This window comes from Dunckerocampus dactyliophorus, chromosome 13, assembly GCF_027744805.1.
Source record: "Dunckerocampus dactyliophorus isolate RoL2022-P2 chromosome 13, RoL_Ddac_1.1, whole genome shotgun sequence".
NCBI classification, from domain to species: Eukaryota; Metazoa; Chordata; class Actinopteri; order Syngnathiformes; family Syngnathidae; genus Dunckerocampus; species Dunckerocampus dactyliophorus.
Window position 1 is genome coordinate 15,387,785 of NC_072831.1, and position 24,942 is coordinate 15,412,726.

Below are 24,942 nucleotides of genomic sequence, written 5' to 3' on the forward strand. Positions count from 1 at the left end.
GATATCAGCTCTTAATTTAAACTCTTATGAGCCATATTTGTGATCATCATCATTATATCTGTACAAACAAATGTACCTTTTAATTGTACCAGGCATTACAATGGATCAATAAACTGAAGAAACAAGGGTAGTCTAATCGTTTTTTCCATGACTGTACGTAACATGAGCTGAAATATGCATATGTTTTGACTAATAGGCTGTATTCAACCACAAAATAGCATGATTTAAAATTAATACATTTTATGACAACTTGATCGAGTGAAGCTGGGAAATTCGAACCTCGAAGTGGTGAGGGACGACTATATATACAATGGCTATAGTGTGCACATTTGTGATCTGAAGGGATCGTCTACTGTATAGGTGTCGAAAGTATATTACATGGGAGTTTATCTGTGCTTGTGGCCAAAATACTGTTGCTTATCTTAGATGGATTCAACTAATCTTCAATCAGCTATTGCCTTCATGTCCAGCTATATTTTAAAGACTCCTAAGGATTCAAGATAAATCCATCGCGCTCAGTCACAAATGCAAGAGAAAGTAATCATATCAGGAGTCTTTCATGGATTATGCCGCTATGAATGTGATTTATAATCTCTCTCATTTGTGTGAAGTACAATAATGTGCACTGGGCGTCTGGAAGAGATAATCTTATTAACCAGTTGGCTTTTGTTTTGTGCTGCCTCTCCTTTATTCCATGTTAAAACATTTTGCTGCTAATTTGTGGCTGAGCATAATTGGGGTCTTACTTTTAAAAAAATGTCTCCTCTGTTTGGAAGAAGATTAGGAATTTCATCTTTGGGATTATGTATAGAGCACAGTGAAAGGCCCATGAAATTGTCTGGCATTCTATTATGTTTAAAGCCATTCAAGCTTATTAATGTGAAAAAGAAGTGGAAATTATTTTGAAGAAGACTATTGTCATATCACAAAACGTGTCAGATGGCAGCTATAGCAATAGATGGGATTGGGTGTGTGATTGCTGCTGGTTCAATCAGCGTACTTCGAGGGTCACACTCATCAAACCAATCAACCAGACAAGCAAAAATTCTTTTCTGGATTGATCGGAAAAGCTTGACATGACCGCAACCGCAAATCTGCCAAATGGTTTGTAGTACAAGTGTCCGAAAAGCAAGCAAAACTAGCTGAGGACACCAGAAGGCACAATGAGCGATGGATAAAACAAACAAAAAAAGAATCACAGAGGAATCCTCATTGATCATCGCTGGCTTTTCGTGAGCCTCAGATGTCGAGAGATCAAAGCTTTTAATCTTATTGTGAAATCTGATCTCACAATATAAAATAATTCGCAGCTATGCTAAAAAAAATGTCAAAGAAACTGCAAAGAGAATATTCAGGTGTCAGTATTTCTGCCTCGTTTACCTAGGGGTCTAATAGGTGATCACACAGAAAAGGGGCTTTTTCTCCACCATAATGGTGGGCAACTTTTGATTTTGTGTCAAAACATATTTAAAATTTTAGCAGTGCCATCATTCCTGTGGTGTGCCGCTCTCTCATTGGGGCTTGTCACAGGAGGCGTCAAGGCATGCTGCTCCAATACACGAGGCTCCTTTCATTTTTCTGTCTGACATGTTAAGTGTGATAGTACAAAGAGGTTCCATTTTAATTGTTTGGACAGATCACTCGTGGGAGAGGGGCTTTGATATTTGGTGTTGACAGAATAGGCACAGGCTTGCTGAGTCGCTTTGGTGTCGATCTTTCCAATCCTGGCACCGGAGCGTACGGATACTGGCTTGTCTACCTCAGACAAAAGTCTGCTTTTGTCCGGTCAGTAGCGGAAATATAGTAGGGCTGTTTTACGACTACAGATTTTCATAGTCAAATCTGATCCGTTAGATTTGGTCCATAGTCGACTAATAGTCAAATATTGTTTTTTTCCTTTTAAGAGCACTGCTAACGGTGATCCCTCCCGAATTTTTGCACCCCAAAGAAAAAGGCTAAAACACTCAGCTAAACCATTAAACATGGGAGGTGTGTGACAACAGTACCTTTATTTTGTGTCACCGAAAGCAGTTCGCATAGATCAGGGGTCTCAAACTCGCGGCCCGCGGGCCATTTGAGGCCCGCCAAGTCACATTTTGTGGCCCGCGACTTGACAGGAAACACTGCTGTAAATGCGGCCCGCAAGCCGTAAGTCAGGGGTCTCAAAGTTGTGGCCCGTGGGCCATTTGTGGCCTGCCGAGTCACATTTTGCGGCCCGCGACCTGTCTTCAAAGATTGCTGTAATACGGCCTGTGACAAGCCAGTGTTACTCGTAGGATGCACACATAAGCCTACACTGAACTAAATGTGACTGAGTCACTTAAAAATGTGGTAAAAAAATTCCACCCATTTTCTATACCGCTTGTCTTCATTAGGGTCACGGGTAAGCTGGAGCCTATCCCAGCTGAATGCAGCAAAATATAAACTGTGAAATTGTTTATTTATTTGAGTCACCCTATTACTGTATCAAGATATTATTGTTATCGTGAGCCATGTATCGCGCGTCGTATTGTGAGGTACCCCGACATTCCCAGCCCTACTCCCAATACTTGATGCGGCCCAGCCTCACTCAGACTCTACCTCCAGCGGCCCCCAGGTAAATTGTGTTTGAGACCCCTGACATAGATGCACAGGCTTCCGCCTCTGGTCTTGCTAGTTTCAGCCCGAAGTGTGTGGCGGTTGGCTAGCTCAACAGCCTTGTCCGGTACTCCACTGTTTGGTCTGTGAAAATGATGACACTGCAGTCCAAAAGTATCTTACTGTGGGTGATGTGGAATCGTAACTCGTCCATTGTGTTCACTAAAAACCGCACATTAGCGAGGAAAGCGTCTGTGTAGGCTCTCAGTCGTACAGGAGTTGTCCATCGAGGGAAAGGCTTCTTGAGACGTCATCTGTACTTCTGTGAAGAAGGTGTCGAACGTTTCGCTCCTCATCCGAAGAGCTTCGTCAGCGAACTAACAAGTGCTGGTAGCCTAGGCCTTAAATACAGTAAGAGTGGGTGGAATTGGTGTGCCAACACCCTCCTACTATTGGTTCCTTACACTAAGCCTGGGCAGAGTTTAACAAATGTCAAAAGAAGAGAGTAGTGAAAGAAACCCAAAAGCCCAAAGAAGCAAAAAGGAGAGGAGTGGTAGTCCCTTATGTAGCGGGGGTCTCCGAAAAACTCCAGAGGATCTTATGGCAACACAAAATTCCTACCTATTTCAAACCAGTAAATACCCTGAGACAAAAATTAGTGCATCCTAAAGACAAGGCTCCAAACCAAAAACAGAGCAATGTGGTCTATTCCATCCACTGTAAAGATGAGGAATGCAAAGAGCACTACATTGGGGAAACTAAGCAAATGCTCCAAAAAAGGCTTTATCAACATCGCAGGGACAATTCCAGTGGTCCTCAATCAGCAGTACATCTACACCTTAAAGCAACCAATCACTCTTTTCAGGACAGCGAGGTAAAGATTTTGGCCAAAGAAAACAGATGGTTTGAAAGAGGAGTAAAGGAAGCTATTTTTGTCAAACAACAGAACCCATCATTGAATCGGAATGGTGGCTTGAGGTTTAATTTGGACCCTGTGTTCAGCAGGTTACTGAAGACCAAAACCCACAGCTTTTAGTCTTGCAAATGAGGCGGAGCCAGGGCCGAGCCAGAACAATAGATGCTAACGAGCCAGTATCAGAGTCGTTCATACCCAACTACAGGGAGCTACACTTCCCTTTGATCGGAGGTGCTAATGGCAGGAGAGGATTAGACCACAACTCCGCCCAGGCTAAGTGTAAGGAACCAATAGGAGGAGGGTGTTGGCACACCAATTCCGCCCACTCTTACTGTATTTAAGGCCTAGGCTACCAGCACTTATTAGTTCGCTGACGAAGCTCTTCAGATGAGGAGTGAAACGTCCGACACCTTCTTCACAGAAGTACAGATGACGTCTCAAGAAGCCTTTTCCTCGATTAGCGAGGAAATGCTCAGTAAGCAGACTCTGTGTGGTGCTGCTGACTGAGCTTAGCTCATATTCCTCTGCGCCTTCCTCACTTTTTGTTTGCGTTCTTGACGCCACTTGCGAGCACTTCCGCCCCGCTGAGTGGTGGGGGTAGACTCCGGTACTGTGAAATCCAAAAGCTCTTCTCGAGTGTAGGATGTTAAACCAGACCCGATATGAGCAATATAATAACGACAAAACTGCAAATCTGGAAGAGACTCTGGGCTTTGTTGTGTGTACGCACTGCCATCTTCCATAATTATAGGTTTTCTGTTGAAGGAAAAATGCACTGTTTTTTTGGAATTTTACCCATCATCCACAATCCTTATGTGAAACATGACCACACCTCTTTCTGAATGTTCTCAAGAGAGAAAAACAACTAAAAAAAACAGCTAGCATGTTGGAGCTAACATTGCAATCAACGGGACACACCTATTTAGACTACAAAGCCCTAAAAAACCCTCCCAAAAATGCCAACAACGTTCTATTTACATAACTGACCTCTATATAAACCAAGCTACACCGACACTGTTATTGTAGCAGCTAACACAAAGACCTATTTTTCTGGCGTAGTGACGCAGCACCTCACACCACTAGCGAGAGGTAGCGGGCCCACCGCAAAACAATGAGATAGGACACCACTCCTGCATAAGAATAGGTCGATTGCCTGCCTGGTGGCAAAACAACTTGTGAGTGGCCACTCTTCCAGTGGAATGAGACGATGTTTGGGGTGCAATACAATACTTCTTTCTGAGATGCAATACAACTGTAGACTCTGAGCCCGAGGAAGTAAGGAGGATTGCACCGTCACAATACACATCTCCCCCAAAGATTGTCTCATTTCACGAGAAAAGTGGCCACTGAGAGTTTTTTTTTTCTCACCAGACAAGTGAACGACCTATCGTTATGCAAGATGGTAGTTCACCAGCCACGCCTTACAACAACCACAACAACAATCCTATTGCGACAACCCCCAGGGACACACACCTGCCAGGGGTACACTCCATCCCTAAGATTTTAAAAGCGAAGAAAATCCTTTTGGAGAAAAGGTGAAACGTCTTCCACAAACAGGAAGAGTCCAGTTGCCTTGATTCAAACTTTGTGGAGACTGTTGGGCCTTCTTTCAGTGTCTTTAATCAGATACAAAAATGATTTGAGCAAATCTAACCTGTCATTTCATGTTTGTTACTTTTTGCCAGGTATACTTCGATATATAGACTAAAGTCTTATACTGTAAACTAGTAAATTAATGAATCATTCAGGGAATGGACTGGCGCCCTGAGTTCCCTGTATTTATTATGAACCATGTAACTTGCTGAGACAGTAATTAACATACACTTTTTGATCCCTCCCCTATTTAAAAAGTGTCTTGCTCAAAGGTATGCTGTCAGTGCTTACAAATCAGGCTGGAATCTCTCCAGCTACCAGTCATGCCTTCCACATAGTTTGTGGTTTGTAGTTTATCCCCTTTTCCACTCACGTAGCACTGTGGCTATTTAGCCAGCAAACACACTGTACGTAACAGATCAGCCATTGATCTTTTAGCATGGTGCTTTTGTATGTGTAATACAGCATATTCTTTATAGAAGATGAATGAACACTTGAGCTATGCTGTTCAGGGACTTGCTCAAACAGGAGTTTACCCAGACGAAGCCTAGTGAGGAATCACCTGTTGATGGGCCATAATATAATAAAATATTCCATTTGAATGGGCGGCTACTATAATGTCACACACGCCATTAATATTCTACCGCTGTTTGGCGCTCTGCTCTTAGGGAATTATTAGTGTGATGGAGGACGAGGCAATGACACAAGAAAACAGGACACCCCCCTCTGCCTCACCTCCCTGCCTTCTTTTCATCACCTCCCCTCTACCCTTCAACAGAACTGCCACAAATTACCCACTTTGCCCGTAATATTATCAGGGGTTATCGTTGGCCTCCATAATTAGTCTCTGTGTCGTTAGCCCCCATTAGGCTAACAATAGATCCTTGGAACAAGGACACTTTGGGCAAATAACATGTTTGAGAACACTTGACTTTTGTGAAGAGATAGTGGAAAAACATGTGAGGCCATTACTGATCCAAACAGCCTTGACTCGACTCTATGAATCGCATGGCGAGGTAGAAACGGAATCATCTCCATGGCAAAAAAACACCTACTCGGGCAAAGATGCACAGGATGAAATGACAGAGACACAGTCACGCTCGTCGTTTTGTTCAAATGGTGACAGTGTTTTCCCTCTGTGCACCCATTTCCTTCTGACAGCGACACAAATAAAAATATCATCACACCCGGCACTGCAGCCTAGTCGAGCTTGAATTTCAATCACACAGAGTTAGATAGCTTACTGCTGGGATCCTTCTCAGGCTCCACAGAGCGAGTGAGCACTGTGAATACTGCGCCCAAACCCCTTTTGATCTCCGTCATCATCCCTCTAAGACATCATTGTGTAACACTGTACAAGCGGACTGCTTCATGGTGCGGAGGAAATATCAAGGAAGTTATTCATAAATATTAGATTAGATCAAAACAGCCCGTTGCTCTCAGACTCTGAGCTCCTGGGTCAATCCATCCTCATCCCTTTGATTTTTATGTTTCCCCTCAGAGTGGGGAGGATTGAGTGCACATTGAAATTGAAGCCAGGAGCTGAGAAATGACGAAAAGGAGCAGACAAAATTCTCATTTCTTCACTGATAAGTTGTTAATAAAGCACAGATGTAGAGATTTTGTTTCATTTCTGATCAACGCTTTCCATTATTCATTATTGTCTTGTTTTGATTAGTGCCCCTAACATACACTACACCAAACCTGCAGAGATTAATAGGCAGCTCCCCCCAAACTCTTCCTCTCTCCTCCGGAACTGACACAAATTGGTGAAATATCACTTTGATCATGGCTCCTGAACAACAAACAAAACAAAAACCTAATTAGCCTAATTCAAAATCGTTCCAAATGCCTTTGTTTGTTATGAAAGCCTTCACTTTCAGTGCCTTTGTTAAAGATAAAACTTTGTTGGACTATAATAGTCATTGTTCTGCTGCTGCATATTTTTCTGTGTACAGTCGTCCCTCGCCACTTTGCGGTTTGAATTTCACGGCTTCACTCTATCATAATATATTAACATAATAAACGATCACTGGTTTGTGGTTGAGTACGGCCTATTATTTGTCGACAAATATGCATTTTTAATGAAATTGTACATATTCTTGGCCTAAATTAAGCATGTTCAAGCATAAAAATGGCTAAATGAACAAAAATACAATAGGCAATAGGGATTTAGGAGATGTGATATGTAGTGTCATATCTGTGACTTGTTGTGTGCACCTTTTTAAGGAGCGGGGCCTGGGGAGTGATGTGTGTGACGTCAGCTAGCTCGAGTCAGTGCTGTGACTTTGTCGCTAAATTTGGTGACTTTCCAAACCCTCTTGGCGACTTATTTTCTCAAACGCGACTGGCGAGAAATCTACCAACTTTTTCTGACGTCGTTAGAGACTTTTCTGATTTTTGGAGGTATAAGACACGTATTCCGAACTGCAAGGTCCGTCCAGCCCCAAAGCAGTCGCTAGCGGTCAGTGCAGTCAGCTCCTGCAGCACACTGAGAGCATAGCGGACCTCTACACCCCTCCACATCCAAAGTGCAGATGAATCGTGCACACGAGGCACTATGCCAGTGACTGCGGAGCTACAGTAATTACTGTATTATGCTTTGAGACTTTGAGAAGCCCTGACTGAAATAAAATATTAAAATGATTTTATTTTAATGAAGTCATTTTAAATTAGCAAACACTAACTCTATCCCTTTTGTATTTCTAAACATAGCTAAGGTGTTTTTACTCACCTTTTTGTCCATTCCACAAGGTCATGCTATCTCATATCTGTTACAACATCACATGCAAAGTAAGGGATGACGTCATGAAGCAACTTCTAAGACAGCCAATAGCTACTTTTCTTATTGAGGAGTTGGCAAAAATGGCTGGAATTGTCTGTTTTTAGCTGTGAGTTAGCAGTGTGGAGACTGGGAGTGACTGGCGTGAGTTGTGGCCGACAGCAGCTCCTGTGTGAATGTTTGCTGCATATGCGTATTCTGGGTGTTATTTCATGTCTAGAGTGCTCTAATAATGTTAAAAAATGGATTTACAAGATCGTAGACATGTTTTCTATGGTCTAACTACAAAAATATTCAATTTAAAAATAAGGAATTCTACTTTGCGGAAGTTCACTTATCATTATTCATCAGTCTTATATCATTGTCTGATTTGTATTTCATGAATTGTAATTGGATTTGTATTTTAATGTTTTATTTTAGATTATTATTTCAGTTATTTGTAATTAAATTTTTTTCTCTTTCTTTTTTCCCTGTGTACATTTGGGGAGGTATTTACATAAGCCTCTTGGGGCTTCCATACTCTCCTGCACAATGATCTTAACTGTTTATAAATTGTGTTGTTTCCCCCTTTTTTTTACGCAGTTTATGATGTGCGAATAAAAAAAAAAAAATTAAAAAACGTCACAGAAATGTACTTATCAAGGCTGGGCCTGGAACTAATTAACCGTGATAAACTAGGGAATACTGTAATGTGGTGTATAATATAATTTGGAAATATACTGTATGTTTTTGTAGCTTTAATGCCGCACAAACATTAGCAACTTTAGCATAGCTATGTGAGCTACATTGCTACCATTATGTTCACATTTTAACAGGCTACCATGCTAGGAGAAACAGACTGATTAAAACTTACAGCTTCCATGTCTAAGGTTGGCTGGTGGATAGTTGATAGTTAATTTTAAGATGTGTAGTGAAGCTTTTTCAAAAAGTGTATAAATGGATCAGGCTTTTTTAGCTAGGGATGGGTCCATGAGGAAGGAGGTTTTTAGTTTATGATATCATGATTGCAAAACTGGTCCTACTGGTCTGCATCCCGGAGGTTGGGGACTCCTGTTTTAAATCATTAATAATCAAGTGCTGGTCTTTTTTTCACATAGTTGTTTTCTCCTAGATATTAACCAGACTAGAGCCAATCACATTAGAAGGCCTCTATACATGAAGTCAGCAATATGTCCACTGTGAAATGTGAAACAAATTGTCCTTAATGTCTTCCTGCTCAAGACACTGTTGTGCCGTAACAGTTGACACCCGTCTTCAGCAGCAGCAGCGTTCCAACGGTACAGTGTTTTTTTTGTATGGCTCTGAAGCCACGTAGCATTTGAAGATTTCACTTACCGCAAGCAGCATGAAGCCTACCTTGCAATGCTAGCGGATTAGCTCGCATCGGCACACTAACATATGCAATGACTGCTGGCGAGCTCTTCCCCATTAGGTTGGCACATCAAAGGCACTGGAAGAAGTTCTTCACAGGCAGTTAAAAGTGGGCTCAGTGTGGATCTTGTAAATACCATCTTTTGAGTCGGAGCCTCTCGGGGGACACTTCACACACTCCTCCAGTCAGGAGAAGGGAGGGAGGGAAAAAGAGCAGTGACAGGCATCAGGAGGCAAGGAGGTGGTAGAGGTGTGTGTATATATATATATGGAGAGAGAGAGTGGAGGGGGTTTTGAGAGCCCAGTCCCCTGTCACCATCAGGATAGGATCTGTGGATGAAGAAAATCACTCTCCTCTATTTTGCTATCCATCTCTATCTCCCTCTCATCCTCTTCCTCCTCTTCATACTTCACATGCTAGCTGACAGGGAAAGTAGAGCATCGCTGCGTGCTGTTTCGTTTGAGTCATGTTTTTCGTAACACATAAATAGAGCATGCTGCAACTTGGGAATTCTGTGATTCTATGTTTTAGTATACAGGCAGACACAATAGCAGCCACTCTTCTGAAGTGTTTTTTTTTAAAGCATTTTATCCATCACAGCTGCTTTTAGGGCTCTGGTGAGGCCCTCAACTCTGCAAGGAGCAGAAAGGAATGAGAGATGTGTTTTGTTTTGCACATAGCGTTCGCTCCTAGGCCCATTGTTGCTGGATTTTGCAGACTGATCAATGCAAATGTTGTTATTTACCCAAGCCTGAAATGAAAAGACGATGGATCAATTTGATACCCTTCCATAGGGCGTACTCTCAGTGTCTGGCTTGCTTTTTTGGCCCTCCTGAGCCACTTTCTCCAACATCACTAATGCAAATGATGCTGCCAGGCTCTCCCTCATGAACACAACCCACAACAATGTGTGCATTCTCTCCGTGTCTTTTTACTTCTTAGCAAACATACTCACAGTGCAACACCCGGGCTGTCTGAACTGTGTTTGTGCATGTGTGTGTGTGTTGAGATGACCCACTTTCTGTGCTTGGCCAAGCTTTTGCTGCTGTCTGCTGTGCTGTTCTGTGCTCTGCTGCTAGGGGGAGATCCCTGCAGACTCCCCCCAGCACACATTCCAGCCCTTCTCCTGACAGACACTCACCCTGGCATGTTATCCCCCCGTGGATTGCAGACCTCTGCCTCCCTGCCAGTGTGTTTCACATGTACCTTGATGCAGATGCGCCAATGCATAAGGCCGAACAGCATCCTCCAATGAGAACACGCTCACTCCTACACATATTCACAGCACATTTCCATCCAGCCTTCCCCGGCTCCTCCTGCTCCTCCTTTTCTCCATGTTTGTCTGGGGTTATTGTTTCAATCTTGCTGCATCAGGGGGCCCCTGAAGGTTATAAATTAAACATAAATGCAAATGCGCTGAGCCATTGCCACCCTCCATCTCCCTCGTCCTGCACATACACACTCGCCATTCAAACAGATCAGTGTGTCTGCGTATTAATAGGAGAACAGTGGGCTTTTTTTAATGAGCGGGTGAGGGAAATTAGAGTTGCAAAGCCACAGCGCGGCACACCCCGTACTGCAGCCGAGGCAACGGCTTGAAAAGCCATCATAGAATATGCTAATGCCCCCAGTCCTCTTGCTGTCAGCCTTATAGTGTTGCTCTAGATGAGATCAGAGCTGAGGCTTTGATCTGCCACTCTGACGGGAGGCAGAATCGGCATGTGTACAAAGCACAGATAGCAGGAAGTGTATGTGTGTAGATGAGGCTTGTTCTAATCACAAAAGGTGCACACAACCAGCCACGGATCTAGAGTTTGACACCTTACGCGTCACTATGCTCCATCGTTTAGTTTTGTCTGTACTGTCACACACACTAACATACAAAAACAATAACAACGTTTTGGGGGTGTCCTATGAATAAATACCCATCTGGTCCTGTTGATACTATTATACACAGAACATAATGAATGGTGAGCACCATGGAGACTTTGCTGTTGGACCATAACCATGTTATGGCTTTTATTTTCTGCCATATGGACACATAAAGGCGAGTGGTTGATGCAGGTTCCCAGGGATGCCACTCGCTTTTATTTGACTCCAGTGAATGAGCTTCCATTTGGAGAACTGAAATGTTTTTTCTAGTTTATGTAGCGATACTGTCATAAAATGTCTTTTTAGAAGTACTTTTACTTGAGATTTTAGCCTTTTTTTATATGTACAGTGGAACATGTACTTTTCACATTCAAATCCCCTGAAAGTTGAAACATGGAAACTGTTCTGGAAAAGTTGGAGGTCAAACCATTGTTCTGCGTAACCGCAGCAGATCTTGCTAAACACCAGTAAATCTCGTCAGACTTATGGTCACTGAGCATCTGTTCTTCTTCTTTTTTTTTAAATTATTAATGTCAACACCTTGCCACTTCAGCTTTATACTGAGCAGCCAGGACAGAAATGTATATGCACCACTTTTATCATCTGGCCACAATCATTTTCCCTCTCCAGTTCTATGGTCATCGCCACACTTGTTCCTCTTTGCTATCACTGGCACCCTTATGAGGCGTCTCTGCCCAAGAGTGCTTTTCCTTTGTTTTTATGCTGTCACTGAACGGTACCAAGTATGGCAAAGATTATCCAATGACCACAGACCAGAAAATGTAACTAATTGCAACAAAATGAGTACATCTGTCCTGGCTGCTAAGCAGCACGTTGCAGAATGTACACCTCCATGTTCAGGGTTGCCACACATCCTAGGCACTCACAGTAATGCTCCCTCTACATGCGCATCACTTCAGCCACATCCTCCACTAGTTAGCAGTTACAGTGATGAAACATTCTTTGTATGGCCCAGGTTTCATATGATTTGGTTTTCTTCGCTAATTTTGTCTTAGTTTCCTTACACCGTCTCTGTTTTTGTACAAAATTGCACAGAACAAACTACTGTAGTCCGCTTGCCCTGTGCTGTATCGCTCCGTGAAATTGAGTGCCCAAACAAAGCACCCTATGTGTTGCCAACTCACTGTCCGTGCATTTTTTTTATTGAGTATGGCTGCTAAATTACCCACCAAGAAAGTTGCGAGTGTCAGCAATTTGATCAAGAAAGTGAGAAATTGAATTTGACCTCGTCAGGATGTACGGGAAGTATGCATCAACCATAAGTTCAATTTATTAGTCGTTTGTAATTGCTTTGCATTGTTTAATGCATTAAAACTATAATTACTCTCTATAAACTGTATTTTGGTTCATATTTTAGGGTATCTGTAATGGATTATTTGGATTTGCATTATTTTCTATGCCTCAGCTTTTGTTTCTTTCGTTTTTTGTCGGACCTTAAGGAACGAATTACAGTAATGACGAAAACCGAGGTTCCACTGTGTACAATAGCTGGTGCACATTTAAAAAAATGACTTATTTTTACACTTGTATGACTAAAATGTTAAAATGTGCCCTGCATGAGGTCAACTGAATTAAGCAAGCATCTATTATATGGTGGCTGACTTATTTTTACACTTGCAAGCCAAGAATGCAAAAATGTTATTTAGTAAAAAGTTAGACGGCGTACGGCTGACTCAGTGGTAGACCAGCGTTAAAGGTCGAAATCATTTGGTTGAGATTGCACAGCAATGCTCTTTAAACAGTATGTACAGTATGTTGCCACTATTTTGTGAAGCTCTGACTTGTACTGACAATATATATCCAGCAGGGGTCTTCCCATTGTCATGGACATACAGTAGAATAGCTCCATAGAGCACAGCGCATGATACATAGTGAATTGCATCGTCTTGTTTTGTAACCTAAAGCAACAAGCAGCCGAAAACACAATTCCCACCTTCACTATAATCATCATAACCTTCACACCGCTATCAATATCATCATTACATTTGTCCTTAGCACTACATCCACAGTTGTGTCATTACCAGGGCCATCCTCAGCACCACTCATCCCCAAATCCTTCCCCCAACCCCCCCCCTCTTCCCCCATCCTCCCTTCTCCCCCTTTCATCCGCAGCTCCCTCTGTTGATCAAATGCATCTGATCTCATCAAAGCAGAGCCTTTGCTTATTCAAGTCCCAGCAGACAGCCGGCGTCTTTGCTAAGCACTATTTTACATTCATGTTTGAATACCACTGATGGGTTACAGCGTATCTTGTAGACTTTGGTTTTTGTGTGGTCCGAGCCCGCAGCCTGGGGTTGATTTATTTTATTTCATCCTCTCTCCTTTTTTTCCTCCCAAAAAATGTCATTATCAGTTCAGAAAAGTTGCTCTCAAATAAATTAAAAGAACTGGTCAGCCTCATTCAAAAAGTCGCTTTAATATTCATAGTTTGAAGTGAATACTGTTTTTTAAACATTCATTCCAATATTTATTTCTATGGCATCCCTGCAATCACAAGGTGATTCCAGTTCCCTGAAAGGAGAATATTGCTACATAACATTACAGTTGCCATTAGAGCGTGTAACATTGTCATTCTTATTCCAAAGGCAACATGATTGCAAACAGCACGCAGTTGCGTGTGCGACTCCTGTCAGAGCTGCAGAGAAACTGGCTTGAGAGTCGAGGGACAGAGCTAACGGTGAGAGGGAAAATCAGACCTGGATAATAGAGTGGCCGATGGGGCAAACGCTCAGCAACGTCCGAACACAGAAATCATCCAAAACCAAAAAGCAGGCAACCGCCATAAAACGAATGCAATGGGCAACAATCACACAAAGGCTGCGAGATCAGAAACGGACGCAAAAGAAAAATAAACACATAGAAACCACCCGAACAACTGCATGAGAGAAATGCTGCAAGGTCACTGAACAAACATTTGGTTAGGGTTCCAACTAACGATTACTTTCAGTTCATCAAGTAATCGCGTAGACCCTAGATGGACTAAATCAATATGAACCAAACAACATCAGATCAGAAAAGAGAGCCAAAAATGTAAAATCACTGTTTTTCAAAGTCAAAGCTCATGTGTTTGAATATCTTGCTTTGTTGTTCATGGATGACTAAGGAAATTAAAAAATACTTACATTTGATAGGCTGAAATCGATTTTTTTTTTAATTAAATTTTTAAATCAAATTATTAACCGAATACCAAAATAGTAGTCGATTAATTGGGTAGTCAATTAATTGCAGCTCTGCACTTGGTCTCATTCTAAGGCTGAGCTGTGAGCCGGGCAACACAGGTAAACGGCCTCCAGGGAGTGCCAAAAATTTGGGGAAAAAAATAGACTTTATTATAATTATATCAAAAGCCACGGCCCACGTAACACACACGCACGCGCATTAGTTATGTTTGTTGTAATCTCACGATAAGGATTTGGCAAAGTTTAGCTACTGACACATGGCTATCATTGAATTTATAGCCTATCATAACCACACAGTGACTCCAAATTGTCGCTCTCTTCTGTCTTTTGTGTATGTGCACGTGCTACAGACACGTGTATACAAGATATGGTGAGTGAAAGCCATGAGCGTCAATCATTTTATTTGGGCCGAATTAAATTGATTCCAAAGTTTAACTTCAAATTGTGACAAATATAGACATTTTTTCCTTTCAATCAGTTTTTGTAAAACACTATTGGTTGCCTACTACATGTTTGCCGGTGGTGTTCTTATATTTTTGTTTAAAAAAAAGTGTCATTTGGAGACGGAGATGAGCAGCACCTTTATCACAAGGTACTTTGAGTGGCAGCTCTTTGTGCAATTGTGAGATTGGTTGTGTGAACCTATTTTGATTTTGTCCAGTCACGTGATATGATGCAGCTTCAGAGTAGTCATTCATTTGTAATATGACATGAGCATTTAAGCATTTTTTTCAATGGTGAAAGTGTGAAATTGTAACTCATTTTAATCATTGCTGGGTTGTGGTTTATGCTAAATGAATCAAGCATAATTGGATGTGTGCCTCAGCAACATGGATCAGGATTCCACTCCGTATTTTCCATGTGAGGCGTACTGGAGCCCTGGAGGCGGATAAGCTAGTGGAGCCCGCTCTCTCTCTCATCCAATGCTGGGCGACAAGGGCTCGGAGAGACGCGGCTACACATCACCAAGACCCGGGATGGAGGAGAGAGGCGGAGGGGGGAAGAAAAAGTTTAAACCTGGCAGACCAACTTTCAACATGACGCCTCATTGACGCGCAGTCTTGCCACCATCACAACGACAAGAGCTGCAGTGCTAGATTAAAGCTTGTGAAATTATTCTTCACCTTTTTTTTTTGCCTTTCCTTCTTCGCTGTCTGTGCGCGCAAGGCTGGCGGAGGCTTGCTGTCCCTGCGCGCTGAGATGTTGGAGTGAGCATGGCCGCGCAAGTGGCATCGGCTCCCGCTAGAACTAACAACAAAAATAAGAAATTATCCAGCAGCTTGGGCACGGAGCTCAATTCGGGGAAATCCGGAGGAGGAGGAGGCAACATACAGATGCTGGGCGCGGGAGATGGGACCTTAAATAACGTAGACCATCACCGCCGAACGGAGCCCAGCATGGTGCGTTCAACTTCTACGGGTCACAACAAGGATGGGAATAACCTCACATCGTCTAATTCCAACGCGCCTTCAATGGAAACGGCACTGGTCACAAACCATAAGCTGAAATGTGTTGGGAGCGGTGGAGACCCCCCTCAGTCCCAGACACCGCAGCCGCAATTCGGCCAATTTGCGCCGCATCCGCAGCGTCAGATCCACAACAACAACAACGGCCAGGGACCCCGAGGTGGGGTGGACCATCACGGCGGCAAAGAGAACCTGCTGGGAGGTCAAGGGGAGTCACAGCAGCAGCAGCAGGTGCAAGGTAAAGGTGAGGGACACCTTAAATCCACAGAGGGGATGATGTCTACAAGGTATGACCACTCTAACTTGGGGCCAACTAGCAACAACTCAGAGTTCAACAACTATTACACTGCAAGGTCTTACGAGCAACATGGCGGACAGCCGCAGCAAGGGATGGGGGTAACATCGGCGCAGAACAGCATGGACAACTCCCATGAAGCAGGCTACCAGAACAGCCAGTACAATCAGTACCCTCCCTATAATAGGACCGGGTATGGCGGCGGGGCCTACGGCATGATGGCCCCCTCTGGGTGCCGGCAACCTGGGAGCATGATGATGAGCAGCAACTCCTCAGCAAGCCACAGCAAGTCCACGCTGGGGGCCTCTTCCAGTGGTTTCCAAAGGTTCCCAGGGCCACCTCAGCAACAGCATCCCTCAGGGGCCACCCCAACCCTCAACCAGCTGCTCACATCCCCCAGCCCCATGATGCGAGGCTACAGCGGAGCCTACCAAGACTACAGTGGATCCTCCTCGCAACAGGGCTTGGGGAAAGATGTGGGCCCCCAATACGGTGCCACGTCGGCCCACGGATGGGGAGGGCAGCCTAGGAGCCATCCACATTCATTGAGTCCAGGCAGTGGGGGGCAAGGCCTCGGGAGAAGTCAGGTAAGGTCTAAAACATAAAAAAAGGGGATGTGTGCAGCTGTGGGTTAGTGTGTGTTTGTCATCAGGATATTGCGTTACTTAACCCTTTGAAATGTCATGTTTCACAGTAGACCATCATTTGGTAATTAATGCCCTATCAATACTAACATGACTATGTTTTATTTTCCTTTGTGTAATACGATCACAAAACACAAACAAAAGACTTTACACGACAATGTTAGCTATGAAGTCTACACAATAAAAGGAGTCAAACATTAAACAACAAAATGCACTAAAATGTAAAATTGTCTTTTGTAAAAACTAAATGGAATTATTTGCCACCACCTGTATCCGTCCCGTACTCTTCGTAAGGTTTGTATATTTTTATAGCAGAAATTCAACCTATTCAACACATTGCTAGACACTATTTGGAGGGCACGTTGTGTTCGAGACACTCATCAAGCAAAGTAAAACACCTCCATGAAATATTAATTCATTCCCATAATATCGTTCACGATTAAATAGTCACTTTGGTGTTACTCTCCACTCTTATGCAGCTGAGATGAAAATTCAAACAGACGTCTGCTTGCAGCTCTTGCATGCTCTTCTGTCATTCATGTTAAGCTCTGTACAAAATGTGAATTTTGAAGGCCTGAAAGATTTGTTACACTACTCCCTGTCATTTGAGTACACAAGCAGGACAAATCAAGGATCTATAGCCATGGAGCTTTCGTGCAGCGATCTAAGGTCTAAAGAGTGACGGTTTTATGCGGGATTGGCCGTCTTTTTATGAACTATGGTGCAACTTAGTGATCGCACAAAGTATGACAACGGTGCATATGTTCTCATAGCAAATTTAATATCATGTCAAATTGTGTGTAAGATTTTTGACAAAAGAAGCCCCTTTTTTTAACTTTGTTTGTTTTATGACTTGATGTCGCCTTCCAGGAAAAAATCACATTCCACAATTTTAAACAACAACCCCTTCAAGCTAGCGTCTATTCTTGGCTGCAGCGGGCAGTTGTATGCCTTGCTTTAGGGCACATCAGCGGAAACAGTGGTGGGAGGGGGAGCGAGTGTTGCTAAATAAGTATTCCTCCCCCCTGTTCTGGGCAATAGCTGTCAGTGTTCTCTGCTCCTGTCCCTTAACCTCTCACTCTTTGGGGAGCACTGTGCTGAACCAGTGCTGGTGTAAGCAGTGCGGAGGCCGACAAGCACATGCAGAAATTGTGCTGCAAAACATTTTTTCCCCAGTGAGACATTTTTTTACTGTGATGTATTTGATGCACTAAATTATGCGCACCACTTGATGGCACATCTGGACAACCGGAGGGCAAAAGGGTTAAATGCAGCTTTGACAAAAATGATTAATATGCTACATTGTTGTATTGGATGCTGGGAGAAGGGGGGGGGGGGGGGGGTGCATGTATTTGTATGTGTCAGGGTTTGATTAAGGCAAACTGTGACAGTAAATGATAACATTAAAGCGACTACAATAACAGTTCAAGCTCAGTTAATACATAATGAACCTCAGACAGTGTCAGTCTGTTCTTTGTTCTGTTGTGTTGTTCTGATTGTAAATGCATATTATTCCGCCCAGCCAGCCCCCTTAAACAAATCTCGCCTTTTCTGTCTGGACCAACATTTCAGCAGCACATTCACACCACAAAAGCCGTATGTTTAATTCATATTTGGAGCGCCAACACTGTTCTTCTGTGCACTGACAGGCAGTGTGAGAAAGCAGAGCGGTGTTGTGCATAATAGTGCATCCAAATTGGCCCAGTGATTCGACTGCGCTTCACTTCAGAGTGCGTTTGGTTGGAGCACGCCTCTGTCACCTGTTGGCACACTTTCCCCTCTTTCAAATTTAATTTCCCCCCTCACTGCCTCTCTTCAGGAGTGAGCAGCGAGCGAATCCACCGCACCTCATTTACACTTGTATCCCCCTCTATACACACACGCGCGCGCACACACACACTTACACATTCACCCATATTACTTGTCTGGACCATCACCAAAATGAAGGCAGGACTTTAAACCCAGAGTGTTGTCTTTGTGCTCTCATCAATAGAGATATGCAGTATACAGTCGGCCTTGCCACTTCTTGCTTTGAATGTCACAGCTTCACTCTATCACGGTTTAAAAAAAAAAATAAATTAATAAATCATGCTTTTGATTGAATACGGCGTATTATCAGAATCAGCTTTATTGGCCAAGTATGCTTACACAAACAAGGAGTTTGACTTTGGTTAAATTAGCTCTCACTGTACACATACACAGACACTTTAGAAATAAATAAATAAAAAGTAAGATTGAGACGTACAAAACGGATAACGATATATTGACAGTGTAATTCGAGTAAGTGGGTGTGTGATTAATAAACGGGGACATTATCTGCATTTCTAACAAAAAAAGTATGTACATAAGAAAAAAACTGGATTTATATTCAAGTGTTTTTTTTTTTTTTGGGTTGGGGGGTGTCAACTCTGACGTGTTCAAGTATTCATCAGAGCGATGGCCTGGGGGAAGAAAGTGTCTCTGTGCCTGGTTGTTTTGGCATGTAGTGCTCTGTAGCGCCTGTTAGTCAACACATGCATATTTAAGCAAATGTTACATATTTGTTGCCTAAATTAAGCATTTTGAAGCATAAAAAGAAAAATTATTGAGATTGCAGAACCATTGACGTATGGTATCAAATGCTTTTGTTAGATCGGTAATTACTGTGGCTGCGCACTTTCTGCGGTCGATGGAGTTCATCATTTCCACAATTAATCACAGTAGCTTAACAAACTAGAATGGTGTGGAATCAGAGGGTTAGGTTTGAACCGGGTAAAAAGCAAGTTAGCAAACAGGAAGCAATATGTGAAGCTAGGAGCCAGGAGAATATATATCTGCAAGTTGAAATATATCGTGCGGCATCCCCCAGGGGTCAATACTGGGACCAAAACTGTTGAGTGTTCACCCTATATATAAATGACATCTGTAAAGCAACAAAAGACCTAAAGCTAGTATCATTTGCAGACAATACTACACCATTTTGTTCTGGAGAAAGCACACAAGAGCTACTAAAAAAAAAAAAAAAAAAAGTCACAGATGAAATGACTATACGGAACAGATGGTTTGATAAAAACAGACTATCCCTGAGCGTAAGTCAAACTAAAACAATGTTATTTGGTAAGGGCAGTGAGGACGTTTATGCACAAATACAAATAGACATTCATAGGGTGAATGGAAATACATTTCTAGGTGTCACAATAGTCAAATTTGCTGATCTGGTAAACATTCAAACAGCTAAAACTATGTGTAAAGCAAACAATAACCTGCTACCAAAAAACGTAATACAATTCTTCTCATCAGGGGAGGAAAAATTTGATCGATGGAAAAAATTAAACTTAAAACACTGAAACAAACTACGCTAAAAACCTTCAGCATATCAGCATGTTATGGAGCGGATTGAGTAAAGAACTCAAACAATGCACTAAAATGAGGGATTTCAAGAAACAGTACAAGAGTTGATGTTTACAAAGCATAAGGAAGAAGAATATTGAACCACAGGGAAATAAATACCTGTACAATGTTATGTCACATGACTACTGCACTTTCTCTTTATTCTTCATATCCTAGGACTACCTGAAGTATTACATTGTGTGTACTCACTGATCATCCAACAATGTTTCTGTCAACTATTAACTTCTCCATCACTCATTATTGTACAGTACATTTATTATTTTATTTATTATGGAGGTTAAATAACTTATTTATATTGATTCACAAATTGGAAGTATTGGTTATACTGCCTTGCCATTTTCTTTTGTTATTTCAGAATCGGCAAAGGGGGGCATGTTGAATACAGGAAGTGAGCAAATGTATTATCAATTGCTGTGAAACGGAGAGGGGGTAGGATTAATTAAGCTCTGCTTCTTCCTACTCCGTTTTGGACATGGGGAATTGTGAACTGTAATATGTGATGTATTCCAATGAAATGTATGCATGTTGAAAAGAAATTAAACCATTACCATAAATGACATAAACTATAAAAGAATGCCATTCAAAAGACACATTCAAAGACGCTGACGTTGTAATCCTTGTAATCCAACCTGAACTGTAAATGAAATAAACACATAACACATATTCTGTAGCACTTTGCAATGCAACTCAGTGAGTGACAGGCAACAACATGTAACACAATGACGGACACTGTCTAGCCAATGATAAGATCATGTTTGCACGTATTTACTTACGCTGCTAATCAGCAGGTTAGCATATAGCTAACGGGGCAGCAGAGTTTATAGCGCTAAATGCTGCTTGCTAACCCGTATTATGGTGAAACAAAAAGGCAGTGCCACATCCACTCACCAAGCCAAAATAAAAAATGCAGTCCTTTTGTGGTGGACTGGCCGTCGGAGTATATGCGAACAGAAGAACAAGAGGTGAAACTGGGTGGGATTTTTTTTTCTTTTTCTAATGAGAAAAGGCTGCTCTAAAAAAAACATGCCGCAAAGTCAAAGTAGCAAACACATTTTCAGAGTGAAAAGTGTGGACTGAATGTGTGGCATAAGCCGCATGTTTTACTGCTGTGCTTTTATGTTGATGGCCAGACCCAGCAGATACAGGAAGTGAAGGGACTAAAGCTCGGTTTTTGGGAGATATGATAAAACGTATTTGACAATAGCTGAATCAATATCAGCTGTAATGACAAGTATTGTATTTGACAATAGATGTATCAATATCAGCTGTAATGACAAGCATTGTATTTGACAATAGCTGTATCAATATCAGCTGTAATGACAAGCATTGTATTTGACAATAGCTGTATCAATATCAGCTGTAATGACAAGCAGTGATGAGGTCTATTTAAAATAGAACTATTAATGGTATTGCTACTATACATGGGTGGGGTAGAGATTTATGATATTTTTTTTATTTATATACCGATACAGATAACTTCTTGCATCTCAAGGCCAATACCGGTAACCAATAACTTTGTATATCTATTTTTTGTTTATTTAGATTTTACTGTGGTTTGTGCACGAGAATGGCTCAAACAAAGTTGGATTTGACAAACTGCACTTGTAGATTTGTCCTTGCCTAATATCATGACTATTATGACGACTATTGAAAAGACATAAAAAAAAAACAACCTAGAAATCGTGGCTCCAAAGGGTTTACCCTCAGGTCATCTCTGGCAAATTGTTTTGCACTTTTCAAATGACGCAATGATAGGAACAAGCCTTGGGCCCCAGGCGTTGTAGCGATGCTTTCAGGTGGCTTGATAATAGGGGTGGGGGAAATAATCGATTCTTAGATGCATTGCGTTGTGGACATTGACGATTATTAATCGATTCATAAATGCCAATAATCGATGCTGATGGAACGAAAAAAAAAACGGACCAAAAGGATGGAAAGCGGAAGTGCCGCCCGGACGGTTAATGGCGGTGCACCTAAGTGTAATGGGCGCCACACACGGGAGGCGACAAATAACTGCGATTGGCAAAAGCTCATCGCTAACGCGTAGCAAACCCTGCACATGGGTGGCGACGAGCGGTTGTGAGCAGGTACACTGGTGAGTGGCGCGTTCACATCCAGAGCGAATTGTACCAGTCTCCCTCGGTTGTGATTGGCTGTCAGATGTGGAGGGAATTAGGGGGTGTCAAAGTAGTTCGGAGGAGGAAAAGGCAATCGAGTACTCTTGCTAGTACCGGATCTTGCCAGTACTGAAGAGAAACTTACATAAATGTTTGTTTCACTTAATGTAAACTTACCCAGTATGTTTACTCTGGCATGAACGAGTTGCTGCTTTTTTCTTTATATCTTTATATTCTTTTTTTTTTTGTTGTTTTTTAGAAATGTCAAATAGCTCCGGGAAATTAATCTGTTTCTTGTTTATTTCAATTGAGGATCATTAAAAGTGTGCTTTGTTTTTGTAGTACAAAGAAATTATATTTAGAAAAAACCTATGCTTGAAAAAAATGGACAAACTGTTGAGCACAAAAAAAGATACATCGAGATGCATCGATAATCCGTTTGATCGTTCGCATCGCAGGCTTCTGAATCGTAATCACATCGAATCGTGAGGTGGCCAGAGACTCCCACTCCTACTTGATAAAGCTTGATGTGTTGACGCTGGATGATTTTTTTTCCCCTCATCGTGGAATGTTTGCAGAGCATTTGGCGAAATGTCTTCCTCTGAAACAGTCCCACGTGATCGTCGCCATGTTTGTTGACAAGTGAGCTCAGGGCAAGTTACGTCAGGCCGTTTGCAGCACGTCACAGAAAAGCAGCGCTTGCTTTATCCACTGCAACCCACCTATAGCACAGTATGGGCAATCTTGCCTCATTTGGCCTTTTTTTATTATTGGCTATCAGATATTTTTTAATGTTATGGGATTTATCTGTATGATGTCATAATTCCTCATAACGGCCTGATAATTATTGTCATTAGCTACTATGCTCTCAGCTACTTTATATTTACTTTAGGACATGTTTGGTAAGATTAAATTATGTATGAAATTAATATTCAATGAATTAATTTGCTCGGTTTGTACTGAAGAGACAGGATCGAGTCACAATGTGGAGCCAAACACACTTGTGGAATTCATTCTTTTGAGGCTCGCTGAACTGAATGTGAATGCACAATACAATAATCCACTATAAACTGGAGTGCTTTCTCTGCAATTATGCTCAATGCTTTGATGCAAATAGTCAGTGTTGCCTTGCTCTCTGTGCCATATGTACTTTTGGTAGCAGTACAAGCACAGCTGTGCAATCCTAATGACTTATTGAAGTTTATGTCATAAATTACATAGTGTTTTCCATGTCATCCTACGTGTGTAACAAGGATCTGTCTGTTATCCGCTAATCTGAACAGACACATGACACACGGAGAACAATAACAGTAATGAGTAGATAATGAGGAATGACTACATTGGTGTTGCTCACGTCATTGCAGCAGCAACTTATTTAAAATAAAACAAAAAAAAGAGTTTATATACCGTTTCCACCAATTTCCACTATTGTGTTCCATGTTTTGCTTTTGTTAGTTTGTATTCTTAGTACATATCAAAGGGAAGAACGTTCCCATCCCTGGTCATGCAGCGCTTACCTTGAAATGATCCCTACTCGCTCTGCTTTTCACTGCATACTGTTTACATTTCTCTCTTATGAATTATTAGTGTGATATGAACAAAGACTTTATAATGGGAGCAATGCATCAATGTCACATTGTATTATGCGCCTATCGCAGGGAGCCTTGTGCATAGTGATGGGCCTGACCGTGGCTGCTGGAATGGAATTCATGCAGCGTGTTGTGCAGTGGACAGAGCAAGATAGTGTGTGTCTGTGTGTGTCTGTGTGTGTTTGTGTTCCAGTCTTTCTCCTATATCCTGAGACCTGATGCACCTTTGTCAGCACTAAACAGTCCATCCTCAATCCCGCCCCTCTCTCATCATCTTTTTCCTCATCCATCCGGCCTTGCACAACCCCCCCCCCACCCGCCACCCCCGCTGTCAATCATTTGTTGATGTTGTTTTGTGTGTTGGCCAGCCAGCACCGTGCTGATTAGCAACACCAGAGTGAATTTTTAATTTGCTCTGTTCTCTCCGATAAGGGCCCTGCTCAGCGGTTTTCATCCTCCTTGGATGAAACACACGGCTTGCTTAGGTAATTGGCAAGCCGAGTTTGTCCCTTGGTTGTATACTATTTCCATGGAATACGAATTCTCTTTTTTTTTCCTCTCTTTTTTAAAAAAAATAATACAAATGATAAAAACGATACCTATATATCCATGCATCTTTTTTTGTGATCAATAGTTTTCATACATTTCAGTAGTTTTTTGATGCATGATTTTTTTCTATATACTGTATAATTTCTTTTTACTCACTACTAAAACGAAGCATATTTGTAACGATCCACAATTAAAATAAACATGAAACAGATGAATTTACTAATTAAGTCAAGTGCACCAGTAGCAGCAGGTATGATATTTACAAACCTCAGCATATTCTGAGTAACCAACATAAAAAAAATCTGCCATTATTCACAAATAAATAATAAACTTCTGAATTCAAACTAAAATCCTGAGCATAGAATCTCATCAAGCTTTCATACAAAATCTAGATTTCTGTACCAGCGGCTCTCATACAAGAATAATGTTTGCAGATGTCAGTATGTTATGAATAACCATAAAAACTAGGCTTCCCTTATTCACAACTGCTGTGTCAGTGAAGTAACGTCGCGTTGGAACGTTGTATCTGAGTTCCAAAGTGCGCAACAGAGCACGAAAGCCCTGCTTCTCAACAACCGAA

The 24,942-nt window shown here is 42.0% G+C and overlaps 1 protein-coding gene across 5 annotated transcripts in view; it reads left to right on the forward strand.

The window, feature by feature from the left end:
- The first annotated feature begins 15,249 nt into the window (after nt 1–15,249).
- arid1b (AT rich interactive domain 1B (SWI1-like)) overlaps nt 15,250–24,942 on the forward strand; it is a 263,934-nt gene continuing 254,241 nt past the window's right edge. For all 5 annotated transcript variants that reach the window (XR_008573456.1, XR_008573455.1, XR_008573454.1 and 2 more), the window contains exon 1: nt 15,250–16,660. Coding sequence is in view for 1 of the 5 variants with exons in the window: in XM_054796793.1 (XP_054652768.1) it covers nt 15,527–16,660 (1,134 nt within the window). In the remaining 4 variants the exon portion in view is untranslated. The remainder of the gene's footprint in view (nt 16,661–24,942) is intronic.